Source organism: Hermetia illucens, chromosome 2 (assembly GCF_905115235.1).
Source record: "Hermetia illucens chromosome 2, iHerIll2.2.curated.20191125, whole genome shotgun sequence".
NCBI lineage: Eukaryota > Metazoa > Arthropoda > Insecta > Diptera > Stratiomyidae > Hermetia > Hermetia illucens.
The window spans coordinates 132,559,147-132,582,230 of NC_051850.1; the positions used below are offsets into that span (position 1 = coordinate 132,559,147).

The 23,084-nt window shown below is 41.7% G+C and overlaps 1 protein-coding gene across 3 annotated transcripts in view; it reads left to right on the top strand.

The window, feature by feature from the left end:
* LOC119648246 (brain-specific angiogenesis inhibitor 1-associated protein 2) overlaps positions 1-23,084 on the top strand; it is a 328,844-nt gene that overhangs the window by 239,760 nt on the left and 66,000 nt on the right. For all 3 annotated transcript variants that reach the window (XM_038049885.1, XM_038049884.1, XM_038049883.1), the window contains exons 4-5: positions 1,795-1,870; positions 1,936-2,019. In XM_038049885.1, the coding sequence (XP_037905813.1) occupies positions 1,795-1,870; positions 1,936-2,019 (160 nt within the window). The remainder of the gene's footprint in view (positions 1-1,794; positions 1,871-1,935; positions 2,020-23,084) is intronic.

Genomic DNA, 23,084 nt, shown 5'->3' on the forward strand with positions numbered 1-23,084 from the left:
CTCTCCTATATGCACCTGATGAACAGGTTATAACCGGTGAGATATTTTGATAACAAATCTAAAATTTCCTTGATTTGCGAAAAACTTTGTTCAAGCTTATTGAAAAGAAATCCTCTAAGTGATATAATTCGTTAAGTTAATCATTGAAATTTCGTTACTGATCAGCTGCATTCCTAATCTAGGTAGAGAAATGAAAGTAGCTCTAAGTCTGTTTTGCGTTCAGATCCTTGAAAGAAATAACTTCTTTTAGGATAATTGCTAAACACCATGGACATTACTTACATTTGCACTTTCCCAAATCGATTTTTAAAGTAAGACATAAACGGCTTCCTATCTCAGAACTACATCAATTACCGCATATGCTAGTCACTCAGGCAAATACGTGGATGAAAGTCAAGACTTACAAAATGCATTCAACAAAATTACTGTTGCTTGTGGCTTACAACACCACACGTACTAATATATAATTACTCAACCGGATCAATGGTTAAATGCGTCTAATGCAATTTTCCTTGCCCATAAATTACGAATCGATTAAAGTACTATCAAACTACCTACGAGCATTTTCTTATTCTTATTCGCTTACAAGACAATGCTAGCCTTCGAGCCCACATTCTGAAGAATTTCATTAAATTGAATTTCTCACTAGAAAGCCAATTTATATAACAAGAAGGGTGAACCCATAAACGTTACTTAATTCCTGGTCGAGTTTGTTGTTCGTGAATGTTAAGAATTCTGTTTTGCATGGCATGAACAATGAGCAAACACAGTGCATATCTTCAAGTCTGCTTAGCACATACTCACATACTTGATGTTCATTTAGAAATTGCTTTTGCCTCGTCTGGGTACGAGTGCATAGTGCATATTATGGTGCATCCATGCATGCACACGGGTTCACATGCATACATAATGTTTTGAAGAATGCAGTAGTGCTTCGGGAAGCTTTCCTTCTGGTTCTGCTGCACACTCGGATTAAATTGTTGTGCATGTGCAATAGTGTCTGCACAGGTCCTTGAATACTACATGAAATCCGTTTGGCAGTTTGTCGTGTAGTATGACAATGCTGAAAAGAAACTTCTACAAAGTTAAGGATAAGCCAAGCAACACGACAACATCATGATTATAGATGTGACACCTAATATTTTATATTTACTCAAGATGAAAGTTAGTCTGCATACATTCTTACATATATCATACATTCGGCAACGAATGTAATTAAATCAAGTTCTCCACAGAAAAATAGGACTATTCTCCCTGCGCACCTCCTCAGCAACACTTTGAAAAACTTTAACTTAATTAAAATTGCTGATTCCTTCCGGATCCGGAATTCAAATTATTTGACAGGAGGCGAATATCCTATAGCGAACAGGGAAACCCTCTTCACGAATTCCTCTGGGGACCAAACGACGCTATCGATTCGAGACAACCGACCTAACGCAAAATATTTTAGAAAGCTTTTGTCACGTTTTGTTTGAATTTCGGAGGCATTCCATTATGTCATACAGAACATGATTGAAAAATGCGACCTTGGGAACCAGATTGGTTGGCGCGTTTTGATTGTACAATGGCACTTACAACAATAAAATCTTGGGCGAGGTTAAGCTGAAAAAAAGATAAAAAGCTTGACGAAAATATCTTTCTTATGATTGATTTGCGTCGTAAAGTGCCGAAATTTTAATAAACTTACTCGTGTGACTATATTGTCCGAGTGTTTATTCAATTGTTGTTTTAAAACGTATGAAAACAAGAATCTATTAAAAGCAATTAAATATCGAATCTTTCATATCTTTTCAGAACATCCTAGAAAAGTTCAATCCAGGAGCCCGTCAACTTATAAATGCTGGCAAGGCGTACTTGAAAGCACTTCATGGTAAGAACTCCATTTTACTGTTAAATAATCCAATCAAAACACCATTCATTTTATATTTGTTGTAGGTGCTGCTGCTGCCTCAAGACTTTTCAATGAATCGTTACTAAAAATTGCAAGCAATGCTCAACATGGCGGAACTAATGATATTGGTAAGTGCACCCGTAGCTCTATCTAGGAAAAAAACAGCAGCTCTTGTCAGAGCCTTTTCAAATAAAACAAAATTATTGGGAATGGAATGCAAAACGTGGAGCGCGATTATTGCATTCAAAGCATAAAGTCGGCAAATTTATCAGCATGGAGACGCTTTTTCGAAAAGACTGATACTCTTAAGGCGACCTCGAAATTGAAGCGAATCTTTCTCAAAAAATGTAGCCAGCAACTTCGATATCTATGTTCACAGAGCAGGAGGTACACATTTGCTTAAAGTGCACTTTCTAAGCAATATTCAAAATCTCATCTGAGGGTCGACAGGTGAATAGATCCCTCAACCGAAAGCGAGGACTCTGGCATGCAAAGTAGCATTACCGAAGTGAATAAAGTGGGCATTTAACTCGATACAAGTGTGCGGGTCTAGAAGACATTATTCCTGCTCTAGTAATGGGCGGAATGGATGCCCTGGATCTACATATTCGGAATATTATGTATATCGTCCATGTCTGGGAAATGCTCACATTCCAACCAACTGGCGGGATGTCAAGGTGATAGCAAGCAAACCAGGAAAACCTACCTACATGGACCCAAAAAGCTTCCGACCGATCAGTCTAACTCTCTTCCATTTAAAAAGACTGGGAAAGCTACCAGATCGATTCATAAGGGATACTTACATTCCTAGGTCCCCACTTCACCGTAGCTAAGATGCCTACGTGAAAGGCAAATCCACGGAGGCAGCACTTCATGCGCGCACTGCAAAAATTAAGAAGGCGATGTTCGAAATAGGACGGGCTATAGGCGCATACATAGACATGGAAGATGCCCTCAATTCTGCCTCATTCACGACGACAAGACAGCATGGAATCAATCCGTTGTTAATCGGTTAGATCCTTTACATGCTAGTGACGGACATAACGGACTCACAGTGAACGCTACGAAAACTGGACTAGTTAACATACGTTAATTAGGAACGTTATTAGGGACCGGAAACCCAGCTGTACAAACAGTCAACTGTTTATTCCTAACTAACGTAGAACCACCATATCCAAGAGCAATATCAAAAATCGTGCAGATTACGCTAATACTGACTACGACTACGATAAGTAAGACCGCTGACTTTGACCACAACGGACTTATTGGATGTATACATCCATATCAAACCCCATTTTGGGGTATGCATGCATCCTCCCGTGGCGCCTAGAAAGGCGATCAGTCGTACGGTTAGAAAATTGTAAGTGCTTATCCCTAGGAGGCGTCTTTCCCGGCATTTGGCCGACTTGTCCCTAACATTTAGACAGTAAAGAAATGAGTCATGCTATCAGCTGAGATGATAGCTTCATCTTACTAAGGCCATCAGATCACTCGACTTTTTCAATGACGCCGCGGAAAATCTGCAACTTCCATACGAACTTGAATGCTTCTACTTTCTTGATTGCAGCTCAGACGTCATAACACCGAATTTCTTTCCTCCGACCACTCCAGTCCCTCACGTGTAATTTAACACAATTGAACGTGTCCTTACACGGTTGGGGCGCAATAAAAAAAATAAGATGAATTAATAAATAATCGTAACACTAAAAATAGAGTAAAAACTTTAAAAATATGAACTTAAAAAAAGAAATCGAAATAAAAATATAAAGCCGGTCCCAAGCCCGGTTGTGAAAGTAGGAGGGATGGATAGCTTCAGTCTTTAGTTTTTACGTAGGTAGGATCGTCCGAGCCTAAATGGTTGGCACTTAGTAAAATCCGGCATCTGCCGAGATTGTGATAACCGGGTCCGGGCTCAATGTCATATTCTCATATCAAAGAAGGGTTTAGTAATTCCTTCAGCTTTTTCACTCTATTTTGCAGATAATATCAGTACTCATTTCCAGCTGCATGCCTTCTGCTTTCTCCTGCTAATTAATTTTTCATTGATTATATTCAATTATAGTCTACACAAAGTTAACTTAGCATCCTAATTGATTTATAATTAAAATTAATATTTCCTTAATTACGCTATAATCTCCAAAAAATCAATATTACCAAATTAAGGGAATTAATAATTAGGGAATCCGCCTAATTAACTTTCTAGCCAATGGCGGTATAAAAAGCGAACTTCCTTGGTTTGTCAGCCATTACAACATTGGTTTTTTATTTGTATACAGCAAAGCTTAAATAAAAACTCCAACCATGAGTTCATACAAAGTTTTTAAAGAAGCTTCAGAGATAGTATTGGGCGAGTGTCCAGATTGTGCTCTCTTACGGTTAAAGTACGCTATTTTCGAAACGAACGAAGTTATTTCATCAACTCAAGTAGAAGCTTACGAATCATCTGAGACGACCCTGGTGCAAACCACCTTCAAGGTACCACAAGAGCCGATTCTACCAAAAAGTTCTCCTGCTTCCGTGGATGCTACGCCAATAAGCAAGAAGCTGTATCGTCCGAGGATATTACTTCGCACCGTTCTACAAAAATCCGATCATCAGACGGTTCTGCCAAATCAAGAAAATTCGTCAACCCTGGAAGATCTGGTCAGAACATACGAATTTGAAACGGTATTAGGTAAAGTGGCATACGCTGATTTCGACTTCTATGAGTTAGTGACTTCTACTCCAGCCAGAGTGTTAGAAACAAAAACCCACTTTTCACTGAAGCGTAAACGCGAAGAAAATGAGGGTCATTCAGAAGTAGTCCAACATGAGTTATATGGACAAGCAGCTAAGAAAATTTGCCTAGTAAATGACTCGCCCGTGTTTTTCAAAGGTCGCAGACCAAGTCAGAGGAAAACTTTTAGAATTTAATTTATTTTGACAATGTAAAATTTTCCCTAGTAAATAAATTGTTTTATAGTAAAAATATCTGTGCATTGGTTTATTTTTAAATCCAGAATTAGTTATCAGCTTGGACCCAATCTTGGAAAATTATCCTTCTCCGGCCGCTTGGCCAGGTGCCTGTGACCCGCGTAACGGCGCCTGTGCTCCCTTTCTGGCCAGCTCGACCACCTCGCTCGTTCTCTGACTTTAGAGTCAGAGCAGCACACTTAGGTGTGCTCGAAACCTGGGTGCCTTATTGTGCAAGCCGAACAGTTCGTTAAGGCATTCTCTATTACAGTACCCTATTGGAGGTGGTCAGCATTACGCTCGTCCGTTATACTCTGATTTGACTAAGGTACTTATTCACATTCAAATCAATATACAAACCCCACCGTCACCAGTGAGATTTGAATCGCAGCCTTTCGTTCGAAAGCCTTGTCCTTTAACCACTGAGGTATTCGGGCAATGGATGTCACACTTTAAGGAAGGGCGACAATTGCATTTGTTGGAATTTCCTTTCTTCAGAGTAGACTTGACAGTAGAAAAGCTGGGTCTGATCCCACCATTGTGGATTCAGAACCTTGGCGAGCCCGTCTGTTAGCTTCCTCGACCTTATCAGCCATGTTCCAGTGCCCTGGCACCCACGTCAGGAATGTTTTTATCAGTCGGCTGAATTTCAGCAGCACCTGATGGCAACTGCACGGTCCAGCCTGTTAGCTTTCCCATCCTTACCAACCACATCAGGAATGTTTCCTTCAGTTTCAGATGCACCTGATGACAACTGCACACCAACTGATGTGAAGGTGTGTGGGAATGGTGCAACCCGTCCATTTTTGTTTCTGGTGGACTTTGAATATTTCGTCCGCTGGGTCGCTATCTTCACCCAGGTGAGATGCCCGACTCCGATTCAGTATTCTGCCAGGGTGGACGTTGACTGGACCTGTCTATCCCTAACCAAGGAGATGTGCTTTCGCCGCTTATGTGGAGTATGCTGATCGACTCACTTCTATGAGAACTTCAACTTCGCCAATACACGCTCAAGCTTATGCTGATGACGTGGCTATCCTTGCTGTTGATCGGGATCTTGGAACGGTATGTAGAAATATGCAACGTGCCGTGGATTTGATAAACATTTGGTGCCTCAAGCATGGTCTTTCAGTTCGGTATTATTCACAAAGAGAAGCAAACTGAATGGACTTTGCCTCCCTGAGATGAGGGATACTACCCTTAACTCTCCGAAAAAGTGAAATATTTGGGAACCACTCTAGATAAAAAACTTCATTGGAACAAACATGTAGAACTAAAAATGAATTGAGCTCTCACAGCTTATGGACTGTGCAGACGGACATTTGCCTCGACATAGGGACTCAGGCCTCATGTGGTAATGTGGATATACCGTAGTGTGGTCGATTAAGGTGAGACAAAAAGGTTTTCACCATAAACTAGCCGCACTGCAAAGAACTGTGTATCTGGGTATCACTGGTGCCATGAGCATGACATCCGGCGCAGCTCTGAATGCACTACTCAATTTGTAGCCCCTGGATATATTTATTCAAAGCACTGCAATGAGAGCAGCTCGTAGACTAATTCGATTAGATCTTTGGGGAAACAACGGATATGGGGGCACAGAGCATTGCAAGAGTTACTGGGACGACTGAATACAGTTCTTACAATGCCCTCCGATTTTCATGTTCCCATACATTACCAATTGTTTGGTAGAAGATATGAAACTACCCTGAAGCGTAGAGAGGACTGGGAACTCCGAGAGGAATGCATGGCGGGATATATGGAAGTCTTCTACACCAATGGCTCAAAACCAGAACAGGGTTCTGGAGCCGGAGTCTACCTCTCGAATAAAAACGAGAAGTGGTTTTTCAAGCCGAAGTTTATGCGACCCTAAGGGCGCAAATTGGGTTATTGACGAGCGGTTGAAGGGCAAGTGCATCGCAATCTGCAGTGATACCCAAGCTGCATTGAGGTCGTTGAGTAGTCCTTTGATCATCTCGAAAATCGTTCAGGATTCCAGCAACCGTTTGAACACTATCTCTAGATTCAATACGCGGAACTGGTACCTGGTCACTGTGGGGTTGAGGGAAATTAAATCTAGGATGCTTTAGCGAAAGAGGGGTCAATCTTCCCTATGCCGGGACCGGAACCAGCAATTGGAGTATCAGTAGCATTGGCTAAGCCTGTTTTCAAAAAAATTCGAATGAGCTTCCTACAATGACATATAACAGAGCCTAAATGCTGCTCGACACACCAAACTTTTCCTGCCAGAACCGAACATGTGTATCGCAAAGTTTATCCTGTTGAAAAGCAAGAGGACTTGCAGGTGTATTGTGGGCATTCTGACAGGCCATAATTCACTGGGGAATTACTCAAGATGATACGTGTCCCTCCTGTAATGAGGAAGCGAAATCCACGGAACATTTCATTTCCCAGATATATGTATATCGATCTGAATGGAACACCGGCTAGGCTGGCATTTTGCTCTATTTTTGTTTAATCTAAAACCCGAAAGGGATATGAATTATTCCTCGAAAGCGCCAGACGGGTTTCCGCTAATACAATTACATTTTGTTTAGGGATAAGTGGTCCTAAGGCCCGTCCTCCACTAGAGCGCGAAACTGGGGTCGAGTTACTATCACAAATTAGTGCGGCCCACCATTCCCTAGATGCCGGCCCCATTAATAATAATAATCGTTGGCGCAACAATCCATATTGGATCAGGGCCTTGAAGTGTGTTAGAGCACTTCATTCAAGACCGTAACGCTGCACTACAGTACACTGTAGGAGGTAATGTGGTCAGCATTGCGCTCGTCCGAGATTGTTACCCCTGACTCAAGTACTCATTCACAGCTGAGTCGACTGGTATCCGACGTCAAGTCACGATACAAATCCCACTGCCACCAGCGGGATTTGAACCGCGGCCTTCTACACGGCGGGCCCCACTAATTAATAATTAATCCCCAAACAAAAATTAGTTGCAATTCCGCAAACTTTTACACAAGCATACGTCTGCCTCGAGTAATCGATATTGATATATAAATAAAACCATACACAAGTCGGGAATTCGAAAGCTTGACGCTTCGGGTATAAAAGGTTATGTGTTTCCCCATGTGAGGAGCATAACGCAGTTCTCCATTGGCTGATAGTATTGGCTCGAGATATTTGAATCCCTCAGCGCTGTCAGCTTCAGTAACCTGGCCTCAGAACTGAGCGGTCAATGCTATCAGCCAATGGAGAACTGCGTAATGAAATTGGTTCCCGCATTAAGGGGGTCATCCCATGTGAAGGCCGTTTTTTTGGCTGTTTTAAAAAAAAAAACTAAGGTACAAATACGAATTTTTCACCATCGATTTATTAATATCTTGAGCATGCATTTCCAGCCCGATCGCATAGTTCGTTATTGAAATACAAAGCAATTCATACATCCATCTTCAAGAAAATATGTTTCTCTGCTGCCACGCTAAAGGGCGCTGCGATCGTCTTAAAGAAAAATGTAAACGGCATTTCAATGTGCAGACTTAACTACAGTCCGCAAACTAGGATTATTAAAAAATATTGAAAGCTAAATTTTTGGTGCCCTGTTAAACTTTTTTTTGAATTTTGGTGTTTTTTGACGGTTTCTTCGATGAATAAAAAAAAACTACTGAATGAATCGCAATTATCGTAGTTTGCGGACCGTAGAAACATGTTCTGAATAAGTCGTGAAAATTTCAAAGAATTTCGTTGGATAGATTTTGGACTATGGTGGAAGCCAATTTTCAATATGCAGTTTCGAGAAAAACGCATTTAAAAAGTAGAATGCGATTTTTAGCCATAAAATTTTAACTGACTATTAATCTGCTATACCTAGTCTATAAACTTTAGGTTTCTTCAAGGAACACATGTACAGTCTTGGCTGCAATTCTTGTCCTTTTAGCGAAATCATTCGATAGTCATTCGGACCGATAAATACGAGCTTTATTACGGCGATCGACATAAATCTAACATGTGATTTGAATTGAATATCAAACAAGTCGGAATACCGGAAGCTCACGCTTCGGGTATAAAGGTTTTGTGTTCATCTTATGTAAGAAACGTCAAAGCACATTTTTCGATCCGTGTTTAGCTACAAAACCAAAATATTCCTTTAATTTTTTTCCAAACTACAAGACGTACGTACATATACTACATATATATGCACGTATATAACTCGATCGTACCCATATTTCCGATTTACTTTGTGCACAAAAGCATTAATATGTACATATTATAGTATGTATATTAAATACCGCTGGTTTAATGTACAAATATCTGAATTAGGTACTACCCGAAAACTTCATTAGCACACATATACTATATACCTGCATACATGCATCTCTGTTTGAAGTAATTGTGACTAAAAAACTAAAACAAAATAATTCTTTGCGAACCCATTCATAAGATGAGTTGATATGTAATGATGACGTCATACAGGTTGTAGAGTGCACGAAATTGACAAAAAATGGCAAAGTTTCACACCCTACAACTTTGTTAACAATGGTTTGATTTTCTTCAAACTTAATCAACTTGTGCATTATGGTCTTCATTATACCCATGCAAAATTTTATAATTCTGGGATGAACATAAGGGGAGTTGCCGAGTAAATTGGAAATATACTATTATTAACTTTATTTGTGCAGATATCGGAACCGGATATGTTTTGAGGCCTAGATTTCGTAGAGATGCACCACTATGATTTTTTTTCAGATTTCTTGGTTGAATAAGTTCTCACTCCCCTATATTTCGCCTAATATCAAATATGGAACCAGTTTCGAAAAGTACTAATTGAGCCCTTTAATTTGATACCCCACATGCCCACATTTTATGAAAAAAATCTTGCACCCTCCTTTCACATGTATGGGGAGCCCCCCTTAAACTTAACACAAAATGTCGCAACATGCTGCATGTAAAGGGAACAATAGATCACATACAGTTACTAATTTTCGTGACAATCGGTCCAGCCGTTTCCGAATAAATCGGCTGTGACAGACAGACGGACAGACAGACATCGAATCGATTCTAATAAGGTTTTGTTTCACATAAAACCTTAAAAATCACTTTGCCCATATATTCTACTCTATATCTAGATACAATTAATATAAAAAAAAATTCGATTCCGCGGATCCGGCACACGGTATGATCCCCTTAACGCAACTTGGATGAAGTGGCATTCCACAACTGGTGTTCTTTGTAATCAACGTATCAGCAAACGTCTCAAATGTAAAATTTACCGCAATGTCGTCAAAAACTTAAAAAGGAAAACTAACATGTGCACCTCGTTCATGTGAACTGACGAGCTGATGATGACGACACACGTCTTGGAGTACAATTATTTCACGTGGAATACTAAATTGTGGCCTTCTATAACTTTCTTAGTAATAGATCGATTGCCTCCAAACTTCCCAGAATTGTGTCTTATATTATCACGTATATTGATGCCATACTTCTACAATGAACTTAAGGGGGGTTTTCGGGCAAATTTCCAAAATATGTAATAGATATATGATATTATTAACTTTATTTAAGCAGATATCGTATTGAGATGTATTTTCAGGCCTAGATTTATATTTATGTACATACTCTGTGAAAAAAAAAATTGAACAGAATTGCAACAGATAAGCTTAACGTTCACCTTCAAAAATCGTAATACCAATTAGTAACAATAAATTTGAAAAAGTTTCGCTATTCCAAGAAGCTTGAGGGCTGCTATAACAGATTTCGGATATTCCAATCAGCATTCGAATCGATTTTTCGAGACATTCAATTTTTGCAATTACAAACTGCCGCTGTGACAATATTACGAAACAGTCACTTTACGCTAAAATGTTTGTGGCTTGAACTGCCACCTGACCCTAATCTATCTACTCATTAGTACAAATGTATTTTTTTAGAAAAATTCAATATTCATAATTGAAAAACTTCTTATAAGACGAAAGCTAAATGCAAAAAGCAAAGATATACTTTTTGAGTTTTTTAAAGTTTTCTTTCCAAATTAGATGGGAATTGGTTACTAACAAAAACTGAAGTGTCTAGCATAAAAGGTCTCCGTTCATTGTTTGAAATTATTAAGATCCAATGTTGGCACTGACGCTACGTAATAGCAAATAAAATTTTCGCATGCACTTGACCTTATAAACCCAACTAAATGAAGATTTGAGGTGATTAATTTTTTCAATAATTAAGCTTGAAGGTATTTCCTTTCGTATCTTATAATTGCTGCGTTGGGGGTGTTCCCTAGTATTCCGAAAATATTTAATTGTTCACAGCTTAAAGTTCAATCTTAAAAGTGATGCTTCTGCATGGTCATAAGAGATAATTTTAGTAAAGAAATTGAATAGCTTTAGTTTTGCTTTCAGAAGCAACACAAGTTTCATCGTCTCTTTACATATAGCAATACTATCACTACTTTTAGGATGGTTTCCACTAATCTTTCCAACGGTCCGGTTATTTACTTTATTTAAAAAAATATCGACATGGATTCTTCGGTTGGGTGGTTCCAGAGAGTAGGCCCTTGATATCCGTTCACTCCACTCCTGTATAAACAAAGTTATAACTATGACCTATCAGAAAAGTACTAATCTAAATCTTTGATATTACAGATTTGGATAGCTCCCTCCTTGCATATATGAGCAGCCCTGTTTGGTTTAAACTCGGTAGTTCAAGTGTGTCTGGATGGCTCAAGTGGTTAGAGCGCTGGGCTGTCGTAGCGGCACTGGTGGCAGAGGGATATGTTGTCATGCCTGGATGTCGGATACCAGTCGAGTCAGCTGTGAATAAGTACCTGAGTCAAATCAGGGTAATAATCTCGGTCGAGCGCAGTGCTGACCACATTGCCTCCTACAGTGTACTGTAGTGCACCGTTATGGTCTTAAATCAAGTGCGCTAACACACTTCAAGGCCCTGTACCAATATAGATCATTACGGCAACGATTATTATTATTATAGTTCTAGTGTTTCTATGCATTAATTTTCCATTGTTTGCACTTTAAACTACCAGATTTAAGTGAATTTAAGTAAATTTGCTCCATATCAAGAGCACAATATCCTCCATTTAATGCGTAATATTCCATTTCCATAACTAAGCCCATCATTTTTACATGTCATTTGAAAGCTAACATAATGTGGCACCTTTTATCAACTGAGCAGGTGTGTAAATTCAAAGTACCTTTAGAATAATAATTCAAAGTGATGATAAGAATATCCATTGATAAGAAATTTTATGTAGTTTCCGGAAATGATATCAAATCTGGATAAATGATTGAGGTAGTGGGAAATTGTTATTTTCTTGGGAAGGTCAATATTTTTGACACTATTCATGAAAAACGCAATAACTCTATAACGATAAAAGATGGAGATTCTATTCCCTCGACCAATTTTTCTCAAAGAAATGGTACTATCAACAATTAAAATTTCTACCATCATGAACGGGACTCCATGTGAAGCAATGTCTATCTAAACCTTTTCTGACCACATAAGGTCCACTATAATTAGGGAGCAGTTTTCTGCTTGCTCTCTCATTTGTATTCTTGACCCTCCTCACTACCTCAAAATTACTGACTTAACAGGTGTACATTTTCATGACTGCGCTGACATTCGTGCTAGAAATATATTAAATGCTCATTGACATAAACTAGTGCTCCTGACATTGTTGCCTTGTGAGAAGTTTCAAATATTATTGTATGGTAACCATTCACCTCTTAATGGGGCACGTCAATCATGCTTACGCACCATTGTCCACGGTTCACTGAAATGCACTTCCCTTAAGGACTTTCTGAGAGGCCTCTTCTACTGTTTTGCGTCATGTGCTCCTGTGGTAATCCACTTGTCAGCTATCTTGGAGTAATGAATGTTGTAGATATAAATGGAATTGCCTTCCTTCGTTAATGTTCTACCGATCAACAGGTCGATTCGTAACTGGCTTGTGCGCCGACGAAGATCTTCGACATTGTATCAGGTCAAAGTACCCTGACACGCGCAGACAAATTTTGATGAAAGTTTAGAGCTTTCGAATAACAGTGGAGGTGACTGTCCATGTACATTTCCCATAAAGCAACACAACTTAAACTTGATGGTGACATAACTGCATTTTCAGATTTGAGACAAAACAGCGAAAGCGCTGTTAATGCATAGAGAACATCAAGCTCGGTGCCACCGCCGGTAAAAACCATGCTTCCTATATATGCAAATTGATCAACGACTTCGATTATCTGCCTATTAATGCAGATGATTGGTATTTATCTTCAGTTCGAATCTGCTTGCCTCTCTTTTCAAATCCAGAGCTAATGTGTTCAAGGACCATGACTCGCCGGGAGTGCAAACAAATGCCGTCAGTGTAAAGGAGATATTTGAGGAAGGATGTCATGGTCCAGCCCTCCACGTACTCCAGACAAAACAGCATGAAGAACGTCATCGATAACAAGAAGAAATAGTATCTTTGGACCTCGAATTCCTCTGATGCAGCACAGTTCATTTTGAGCCATCATATGTCGCTCTGATAATAGCTATGAGTTGATGAGCAGGAAGCTTCAGATAGACTCACAGTTCACGCTTTGGAAGGCCTGCTCAAAACCAATGAAGAGCAAGTGAAACATAGGTCGAAACTCCGGGCACTATCCAAAATGATATGCGGGGTGTTGATGTGAGGGGAAGGAAGCTTTCTATAAGCAACTAGAGGCGGCTCAGGCGAGGGTTCCTAAAGATGATATTGTAATCGTGGTGTCCATAAATATAAACGCCAAGGTGGGCTCTGACAACACCTTCCTCGACATGCGGCGCACTTAAGTCCTCTCATTCCTGAAGCAGGGTTTGTTTTGGCTACTTTAGGTCTAAATTCAGTTTTTGCTCTCGATATAATTGGCACCCATGTTGTGTTGGTGTTTACATTATAACAAATAACACCACTTTCGGTCCGCTACTCCCATGGCAAAGGTTAAGTAGCATCTGATTAATAGCCTCTGTTTTATTTATTTAATTAACGGACAACAAACAGAGAGAATTCCAATTAATTATTGTCCTCAGGAGGAGGAGAAAGCAAAAAACTTATCCTACGTTTAAAGCTACTTAAAGTAGGGAAGTTAAAAGGACCAAGCTGTTTTGCATTATAATTTCGGCAAAGCCTGGGAATTGGGGAATGAAAATAGACTTCGAGCTCCGCGAAGGGCACGTTGAAAATATCTGCGTTACGTGTGTTATAAGACGCAGGACGGCAGGTGATCTCGTCAGCGGCGGAGCAGTCCATCAGGCCCGAGGAAAGTTTAAAGAATGTGCATAGATCCAGATAGGATCTACGCTGTTGTAGGAAGGGAAGGTTTAGAAAGCGGAGGCGGGAGGGGTAATCCACACGAGGGAAGCTTTTCTTAAAGAAGAGAGAACGGGTGAATTTACGTTGCACATTTTCAAGGGCAAGACAATCACAGTTACGAGTGGGCGACCAGATCACGGAACAATACTCGAGGGTATTCCTCACAAGGGAATTGAAGAGAGCTAAGGAGGGTTGGATGGAGTCAAAATCAGAGGAGGAGCGAAGAATGAAGCCTGACAATTTTGCTGCTCGATTGATAACATCGAGGCAATGGGTATCAAAGCGCAGCTTATTGTCGAAAGTGACTCCGAGGTCTTGAGTGGAATTTAAGCAGGATAAGGAATGTCCGTTAAGCGAGTAGGAGAAAGAAGTCGGTGAGGATTTTAGGGAGTAGCACATAGAGTGACACTTTCTGACGTTTAGCGCTAAACCATTAGTCGAGCACCAACGAACCAGAGTGTCCAGGTTATTCTGAAGGGAAACACAGTCCATAGGCGACGATATAGCGGAAAACAGCTTAAGGTCGTCTGCATAGAGCAAACAGGGACAAGTAAGGAGGGGAGGAAGGTCGTTAATAAAAAATAAAAATAGCAAAGGACCGAGAATAGACCCCTGTGGGACGCCAGAAGAGGGGGAGAAGGAGCGGGAAGTACAGCCGTCAAAAGAGACGCGGCAGGATCGGTTGGAAAGGTAAGAGGCAAGCCATAAAACCAGTGGTTTGGGAACATTTAGGGACGAGAGTTTGGATAGAAGTATCTTGTGATTTACAGTGTCGAAGGCTTTCGCGAAGTCAGTGTAAATGGTATGCACTTCTTGCCGTGAATTTAGACATTTGGCGACAAAGTTGGTAAAGTCGAGCAGGTTGGAGGCAGTGGACCTACGTTTAACGAAGCCGTGTTGTTCTTTCACTATGTGATGGCCAAAGTGGGCGGACAGCCAGTCGCTGACATATCTTTCCAGGATTTTGGAACAGGAGGAGAGGAGGGAAATGGGACGGTAATTCTCGGCAAGCGAACGATCGCCACTTTTGTGAATGGGGATAATGAGAGCCTCTTTCCACAAGCTGGGAAAATGATTCTCTTCAAGGCTCTTGTTGAAAATAAGAGATAGGGGAAGGGAGATGGACTTACCAGTTTTGATCAAAAAGAGGTTGGGAAGACCATCGTAGCCAGGTCCGACCTTGGCATCAAGTTCGCCAATGAGGTATTCGATAAGGATAGGAGTGAGAAGGGGAATGGTAGGCGATGCGGGGCAGGCTGCATCTACTATCGGGAGGGATTCGGAGGAAGGAGGAGGGACATAGACTGACGAAAAGTAGCGGCAGAGTAAATCACAAGATCGTTGGGGGGAGTTAGCTGCGAAGCCAGAGAATTTAATGGACGGAGGGGATAACTGGGCGGGGCAGCGAGAGTTGCGAATGTGGGACCAGAAAGGTTTCAGATTTCCGCGCTTTAGTGAGTCTTCCACGCTGGACAAATATTCCTGTCTGGACTTACGTATTAAAGATTTGACCGAGGAACGAAGGGATTTGAAAAAAACTAAGTCAGCAACATTTCTAGAAGACAGGAACTTCTTTCTCGCAGTATGTTTTTGACGTAGTTTTTTGTGAATTTCAGTGGTGAACCAGACGGGGTAAGAGCGTAAGCACTTAGGAGAGGAGGGAACGTAACAAGGAAGAAGATCAGATAAAATGGTATAGAAAGTGTTGAGTGCCTGGTCACATGTAAATGGAGAGAGCAGGGGGACCCAGTTGATTGACGCCAGGGCTGAGTTCAGACCTTCGAAGTTCGCCTTACGAAAGTTGAACTTGGTAGGCTTGCGAGCGACAGGAGAGTGGAGTCGGGATATCTGAACATCGAACTCGAGAGCAGGATGATGGGCGTCAGGGGCAACGTAAGACGGAGCATGAAGGGATTGGGAAAGATATCGTACAGGAAGGTTAGAGAGGACAAGGTCAAGAGTGCGATCTAAGTGGTTTCTAGAAAGGTTAAATTGGAGGGCCCCACAGGTGTACATGAAAGTGGATAGAGGAAGGGAAGGGTGGGTCGAGTTATTAGGGAGGGAGGGAAGGCCAGGTGTAACGGGCCAGGAGAGCATAGGAAGATTAAAGTCACCACAGAGGATGAAAGGAAGTGAGGGAAACAAAACGGTTAGGGCCTCTGATAATCTGTCGAAGAAATCCTCGTACAGAGAAGGCGGGCTTAGGCAGGGAAAATATACACACGATATGATAAAGGGACATACGTTTGGCGGAAGGACACGTATGGTAACAGAATCGTAGGAGGAGGAGGAGGAGGAGGAAAAGATGATTTCGGCACGGAGAGGGGATTTAACAGCTATTAGGGCACCTCCGCCAGTTGTCTTGCCAAGCGCAACGCAGTCTCTGTCACAACGAAAGACAGAGTAACCTTCGAGGAGCTCAGAATCTAAAATCCTGTCATCCAGCCAGGTTTCAGAAATGCAGATGACATGATGTTGGAATGCTAAGGCAGACAGTTTGAAATCCGACAGCTTGGTCCTTAGACCCCTTACATTTTGATAAAATAGCGTAAAGTTATTGGAATCATTCAAGTTCGGCGAGGCAGGCGGGCGGGCCGGAAATTTTGACGAATCTTAGACCTCTGATAAGGCTTAACGAAGACCCCCTGTGGCCAAAAGGAGGATTGGACGATAGCATCGAAGTCATGGGGATATGTTACTTTGAAGGAAGCTATCACTCGGTCAGGAGAGCCATCCTTCGTCAGCTTCACACAGGAAAGAGGTGACAAAGTTGAGTTGCTTTTGTTTCTGATATAGGCCAGAATTTCGTCGGGCGTAGTGGAGTACGCTAGCCTTGACACGAACAGCTGTTTCGGTGGCGAGGCGACGTTCAATTGGGGGCCGCTCGGACGACATGAGGTCGGAAGGGCCTGCGGTTCAGCGGTGGCGGGCGTCGATGATACACAGGAGGAAGCGTGCGGTGGTGCTAATGTAGCGGCTGTGGGATAAACGCCAGAACTTCGTAGCGCATCCGATGTTGCGTAGGGAGCTTGTCCCTCGGATGGAGGATTTTTCAGTAGGCTAGCGAACGTCATCGGGTTGATACCATCTTTTATGGACACACTGGAATTAAGCGAGGCAGATCGAGGCAGAGAATTAGAATTAGTCGACCGGGGCGACTTAGGTATGGCGCCAGTTTTGTTCGCTGCAGTCGCCGGCGAGGTATAAGCAGAGCCAGTCAGCGGAATCTCAGGAGCTGAGACTACGCTGGAGCTCGATAAAGCAGCAGCTTGCGGGGGCAGAATTGTCGGCGATTTTGAAACTGCAAGTTGAATCGATGCCAAAGTCGCCGTGTGTTGATGCAGCAGCTGAATTGCATCCGATAAAGTGGTACCGCAGCAGGCGTTACAGCGATAGGTAACGTTAGGGGAAAATTTAGCCCGAATGTCTATAAACGCAGAGGGAATACCCAAGCACTTGGCGTGGAAGGTCGCACCACAGTACCCATCGCAGTCTAAAAATTTGGAGCGAATAGATTCCGGCTCCTTACAAATGGCACACAGAGTGCCATAAATCGGTGAGGAAGTTGCCATAATAAATTTGGAAAAAGTTGATTAAACGCACAAGCCACGGGAGTGTAGTCACAATAGTTTATCGATAATAGTAATATGAAGTTCAATTGGAAATGAAATTACGCGCACTGAAGATCGCCTAAAGATATGCAAAAAAAGTCAAAGTTATTTACAAATCACTGCACTTCAAACAAAAGGTAATTGACCGGGGAACAGTAATTCCAGAATTAGATGTAAAATATTGTTTTCGGAAGAAAATTTTAAGTTTTCGAGAGCACACAAGAAGCGCGAGAATTAGCCGTTTCACTTGCGCGAGGTATTGATACAACGCACAGCACCAGGTTTCTCAGGGAAAGGCTCAGAGAATAAGGCAAAAGGAAACAGCAGAGTAATCGCGATAAAAAGTCCGTTTAGCACGTCCGTTCGACTCAGATACTCAGAATGTTTTGACAATAACCTCATTCACTTTTCTTTTTTAAAACTGGACTCCAAAATGAGGGGCCGCGGACCAAAAATAGAAGCAAGTTTCTCTTCAACTGATCTGATTTTTCATCAAATAAATGTGACCTCAGTAACTTCTCACCGCTAAACTCAATTTACTGCCTCAGCGGACTTTGATTTCAGCGTTGCCGAGGATGCTTAGAAGACTCTGTGATCTACCATGATCCACCCTTGTGTCTCGTATTTATTTGAAAGTTAATCTCATAAAGAGACAAATTTTCCTCCGTGCCGCACGTTATATTTGCTGATTTTATACTTTTTACCTTTGTAGCACTCCTTCGTGTTATGATCATATATTTAGTTTGCGACTTGTTCACCTTAAGGCTGACCTCCTTAGTAGCTGACTCCATTTTCTGGAAACTTCCTCCGCGAGAAGTAGTGATTTAGCCATAATGTCAACATCGACAGCATCCACTACTAGCTTTCGCAGGTTTTGTTAACAATCTCTTGTTACGCTGAAAAGTATGGAGACGAATTCATCCACTTGATTTAGTCCTGGCTCAGTCACAGCTATGAGCCCCCTGTTTTGGATGCATACCTCGCACGCTATATCTTCCTTCCTGGTTAATATTAGAAAGATCAGTTTCGTGTTCCAATAACGCCTTTTAATAATGCAATATGATTATTACTAACAGTTGGTATATGTACGTTACCATCGTCCTGCCAGGTTTTCTTCAACAACTTGATCAATTGGAAATATTTGATCCATAACAAATGATCCATTTATGAAGCTATCCAGGTATTTTCTAGGTAAGTTTTTCTGCAATTTTTGTCCCTTGGATCATCATAACATCATAACATGCTGGTCGCAAGCACAGGTAAAGGGAGAGCGTTTGAAGCAACTTACTTGGTACTATCTTCAATAAAAATAACAATGAAATGCTGAGAACAGAAAAAGAGATAAATAAAGTATAATTATTCCACTATGCTAAATCCTAACTGACCTTTCTTGGTAACGGGTCCTACGACAGGCCAAGCGATAGGATGCATCTAATGTCGTTAAAAACCAAAAGATGGTGTTAAGAAACCCCAGGACTATGGTATTCACCGCAATGGATGGCGTCAGGATATAAGTAAATTAGTCCGTGCAAAATAAATTCGTGTTTGCACCATGAACGTTAGTGCGCTCACCGCAAAGTTCAAAGATATCACAAGAGCCCTTCGGAAAAGGCATGTTGATATCTGCGCTCTACAAGAAACCCGATGGTACAGTCCAAAAACTGCGGCATAGAACGCAAACACGGTAAAAATGGCTGTAAACATCTTTATTTTGGTAACCCACACACTCAAAACAATGTCGGCATTGCCGTCTCAGGGGGTTTCCGTGACGCCATTAAAGAAGTCAAACGATTTGATGATTGGCTAATGAAGCTCACCATTATATCAACTGATCGCACTATTCACTTCTTCACCACGTACGCACCACAGACAGGTCGACCTGACGTTGAGAAGGATACCTACTAACAACTCCTCAATGCAAAAATGTGTAAAGTGCCCGCTGATGACTATATTATCATTCCAGACGACCTTAATAGTTATGTGTGTGAAAAGGCAGACGGCAACAGGTGCCATGGGGAAAGTAGTTTGGAACACGTAATGAGGGTGGCAAGCGTATAGTCGATATTGCGGACATCCATGACTTTGACTTGTCAATCCTCGGTTCATCAAACGCTTGTTTCATCTTCCTACAATTTATGTTTGGAACAGTAAAACTCAAATCGACTATATTCGCATAAGACGTGGACATTTTACCACCGTCACTCACTGCAAAGCCGTTCCCCATCGCTTCTCAATATCGGCCGTTGAATACCGTCTTGCGAATTCGTAAGAAGAAAGAGCAAATAATCTCACTTAATTACCAACCATTATGACGAATCGTAGAATCAAGTTAAGGACACGATCCACAAAGCGGCCTCTGCAACCCTTGGAGTCACCACGCCAGGTAAGCGGCTCATGAACCGAGATACTTGACTTTGGAGTGAAGGTCCGTAAAAAGAAATGCCTCTACCACAAGTTTCTCGACGGAAAAACGCTGGCCAATTGGCAAATTTACAAGAATATCAACCGGGAAGCAAAGAAAGAGGTCACTATCACCCGAGCGGTCAATCACGGTCAATTAAGATAAACTACACACTCGAGAAAGCGAGAGAGATTTGCTGTGTGTGTCCAGCACTTCGGTTGCGTTACTGACAAGAACGATACTTCACTTACCGACCCACGAGCCGTGCCGGATAGATGGCGAGAATATTTCCAACAAATTTTAACGGAAGAATTTGTTCATCCTCTACTTCCACAGGCATTGCCGATATTTTGAACAATTTCACCTTAAGCCCCACAGAAGTGAAGAAAGTATAATAATAAAACGAATGAAATCAGGGAAAGCAACAGGATCTGAACCAAAGAACCAACAAGACCAAATAGCACTGGTCAAACGAAAACAATAAAGATAGGAGACAACAGCTTTGAGATTGTTAAAAATTTCTCCTATCTAGGGTCAAAAATCACAACCGATAACAGCTAAGATGATGAAATCCGCGCATGGTTGTTGTCTGCCAACAAAGCCTATTTCAGCTTACAAAAACTGTTCCGCTCGAAACGTCATAGTTCTTACTGTAAAAGATTATGACCTTGCCAGTCCTTATGTATTCCTCGGAAATCTCTGTTCTTAGCAAAAAAATTGCGAACTCTTGGCCGTATTCGAGAGAATAGTCCTCCGAAGAATTTTTGACCCCCTACATGAGGATAGACGATTCTATGAGCGATACCACGGTTGTGGATAAAATCCGACTCAACAGGCTACGGTGGGCGGGCCATTTAATCCGTATGAATGAAGATGATCCAACCGGGAAAGTCTTTAAGGGCAACATCTATGGTAGAAAAAAAAGGAGGCCTTAGATGGAGCGACGGCGTAGGTCAGGACGCCAGACAGCTTTTATGGATATCGAATTGGTGGACCTCGGGGGAAAACCGGGGTGTCTAGAGTTCCTTACTAAAACAGACCTAGGCCGGATACCGGTTGTTGCGCCGTTGATCCTAATGAACAGGACCTGACGACATGGCATCTGAGCTCTGGAGGGCGAAGAGCTAGGAACTAACACAAAGACTGAGTGAATTCTTCAATCGGGTTATTCAGGAAGTTAGAACACCACTGACTGGCAAGAAAGCAGCGCAGTTCCAATATGGAAAAAAGAAAGGTAATCTAGCATCCGTGCGATCCGGTTGCTATCCCATACCATGAAGATTTTTGAGCGCATTCTTGACAACCGTATTCACGAAATCGTTGAAATAACCGTGAATCAAGCCGGTTTTGTCAAGAACTACGAAACTACTGACGCAATCACGACGAGCCGAACCCACTTCTGAACGATACCAAAGCTAAAGAAAATGGAGAAGATGCTAAAGCTAGTGTAATTTGAAAATATATTCCCAATTGGAATTTTCAGAGAGATGATCGTGACTTATATCCTCGCCACATTCGACAAACTGCGCTGAATTATTTTTTGGATTTTGGTTTTTAGCTTCTGTCTGCATAGCTCCTTTTCATAATGTCTTAGTTCATGGCATCTGTTATCTCTAGTTCATGTCGGCCTTTCTACATATAGTCGATAATCTTTATTCTTCTATTCGAGTACCAGCCGATATTCTGCATCGAACCATTCTGTTATCGTCGCTCTTAATTTCGAAACACATAAAAGGCTATTATTTGGGTATCTGTCCATCTTCTTCTTTTTTTTCAGCCTTTTTCCCGTTCACAAGCGGGGTCGGCTCGCCGTGATCGGTTTCGCCATTTGACTCTATCAACCGCCTGATCTGGGTACAATCTCGAGGCTTTTGAATCCCTATCCAGCGTATCAAGCCACCGTTGTTTCGGCCTGCCTTTTGGTCGTTTACCATCGATTTCGATGTTCAGACCAATCTTGGCAAGTGAATTCTCGTTAGCACGAATTACATGACCATACCATCGATAACGCTTCTCTCGCAACTTTTCCACGATCGGTGCAACCCCATAACGATCGCGGATATCCTCATTTCGGATGTGATCAAACAGTGTAACGCCACTAGTCCAATGTAACATTTTCGTCTCTATTACCGCAAGACGTCGTTCATTGTCTTTTATAGTTGGCCAACACTCATAACCATAGGGAGCGACAGGACGGACAACATTACGGTAAATTTTTGATTTAAGACGCTCGTTGATACGCCGATCACAAAGAACACCAGTTGTGGAACGCCACTTCATCCAGGTTACGTTAATGCGTGAAGCAATTTCATACCATTGTTCTCCATTGGCTGATAGCGTTGACCCGAGATATTTAAATCGCTCAGTTCTGGGCAGATCATTGCCGTTGACAGTGATTGTGCCTGTTTCATGGGGATCGGTCGTTAAAAATTCAGTTTTGTTTAAATTTAATCTGAGACCGTGTTGCATGAGGCGATCATTCCATTTTTGGACAAGTCATTTTTGCTATCAGATGCTGGGAAAACATCATCTGCATAAAGCAATGTGTAGGGCGCAGGACGTTGGATATCCCATGTGACGGTGTCCATAACAAGAACAAAGAGGATTGGTAAGAGGGCAACAGAGACACCCGCCATACTTCGAACTTTTCGGATCGTGGTAGAGCAATTGAACCCAGCGCACGAGTTCTTCTGGCACTAAGTGTTGTCGTAAAGCATACCAGATGAGTTCGTGTGGCACACGGTAAAATGCTTTCTCTAGATCCAAAAATGCAAGTCAAGAGGGCGATGCTTCTCACGGTGTTTCTCCATGACTCCATAACCGCGCAGCGTGTATTAGATATCTGTCCATATCATCCTAATAATATTGTAATGTTGGAAGTAGGACCAACCCATTGCCGTTCCGTTGATAACCCCAAAAAGGAGCTCT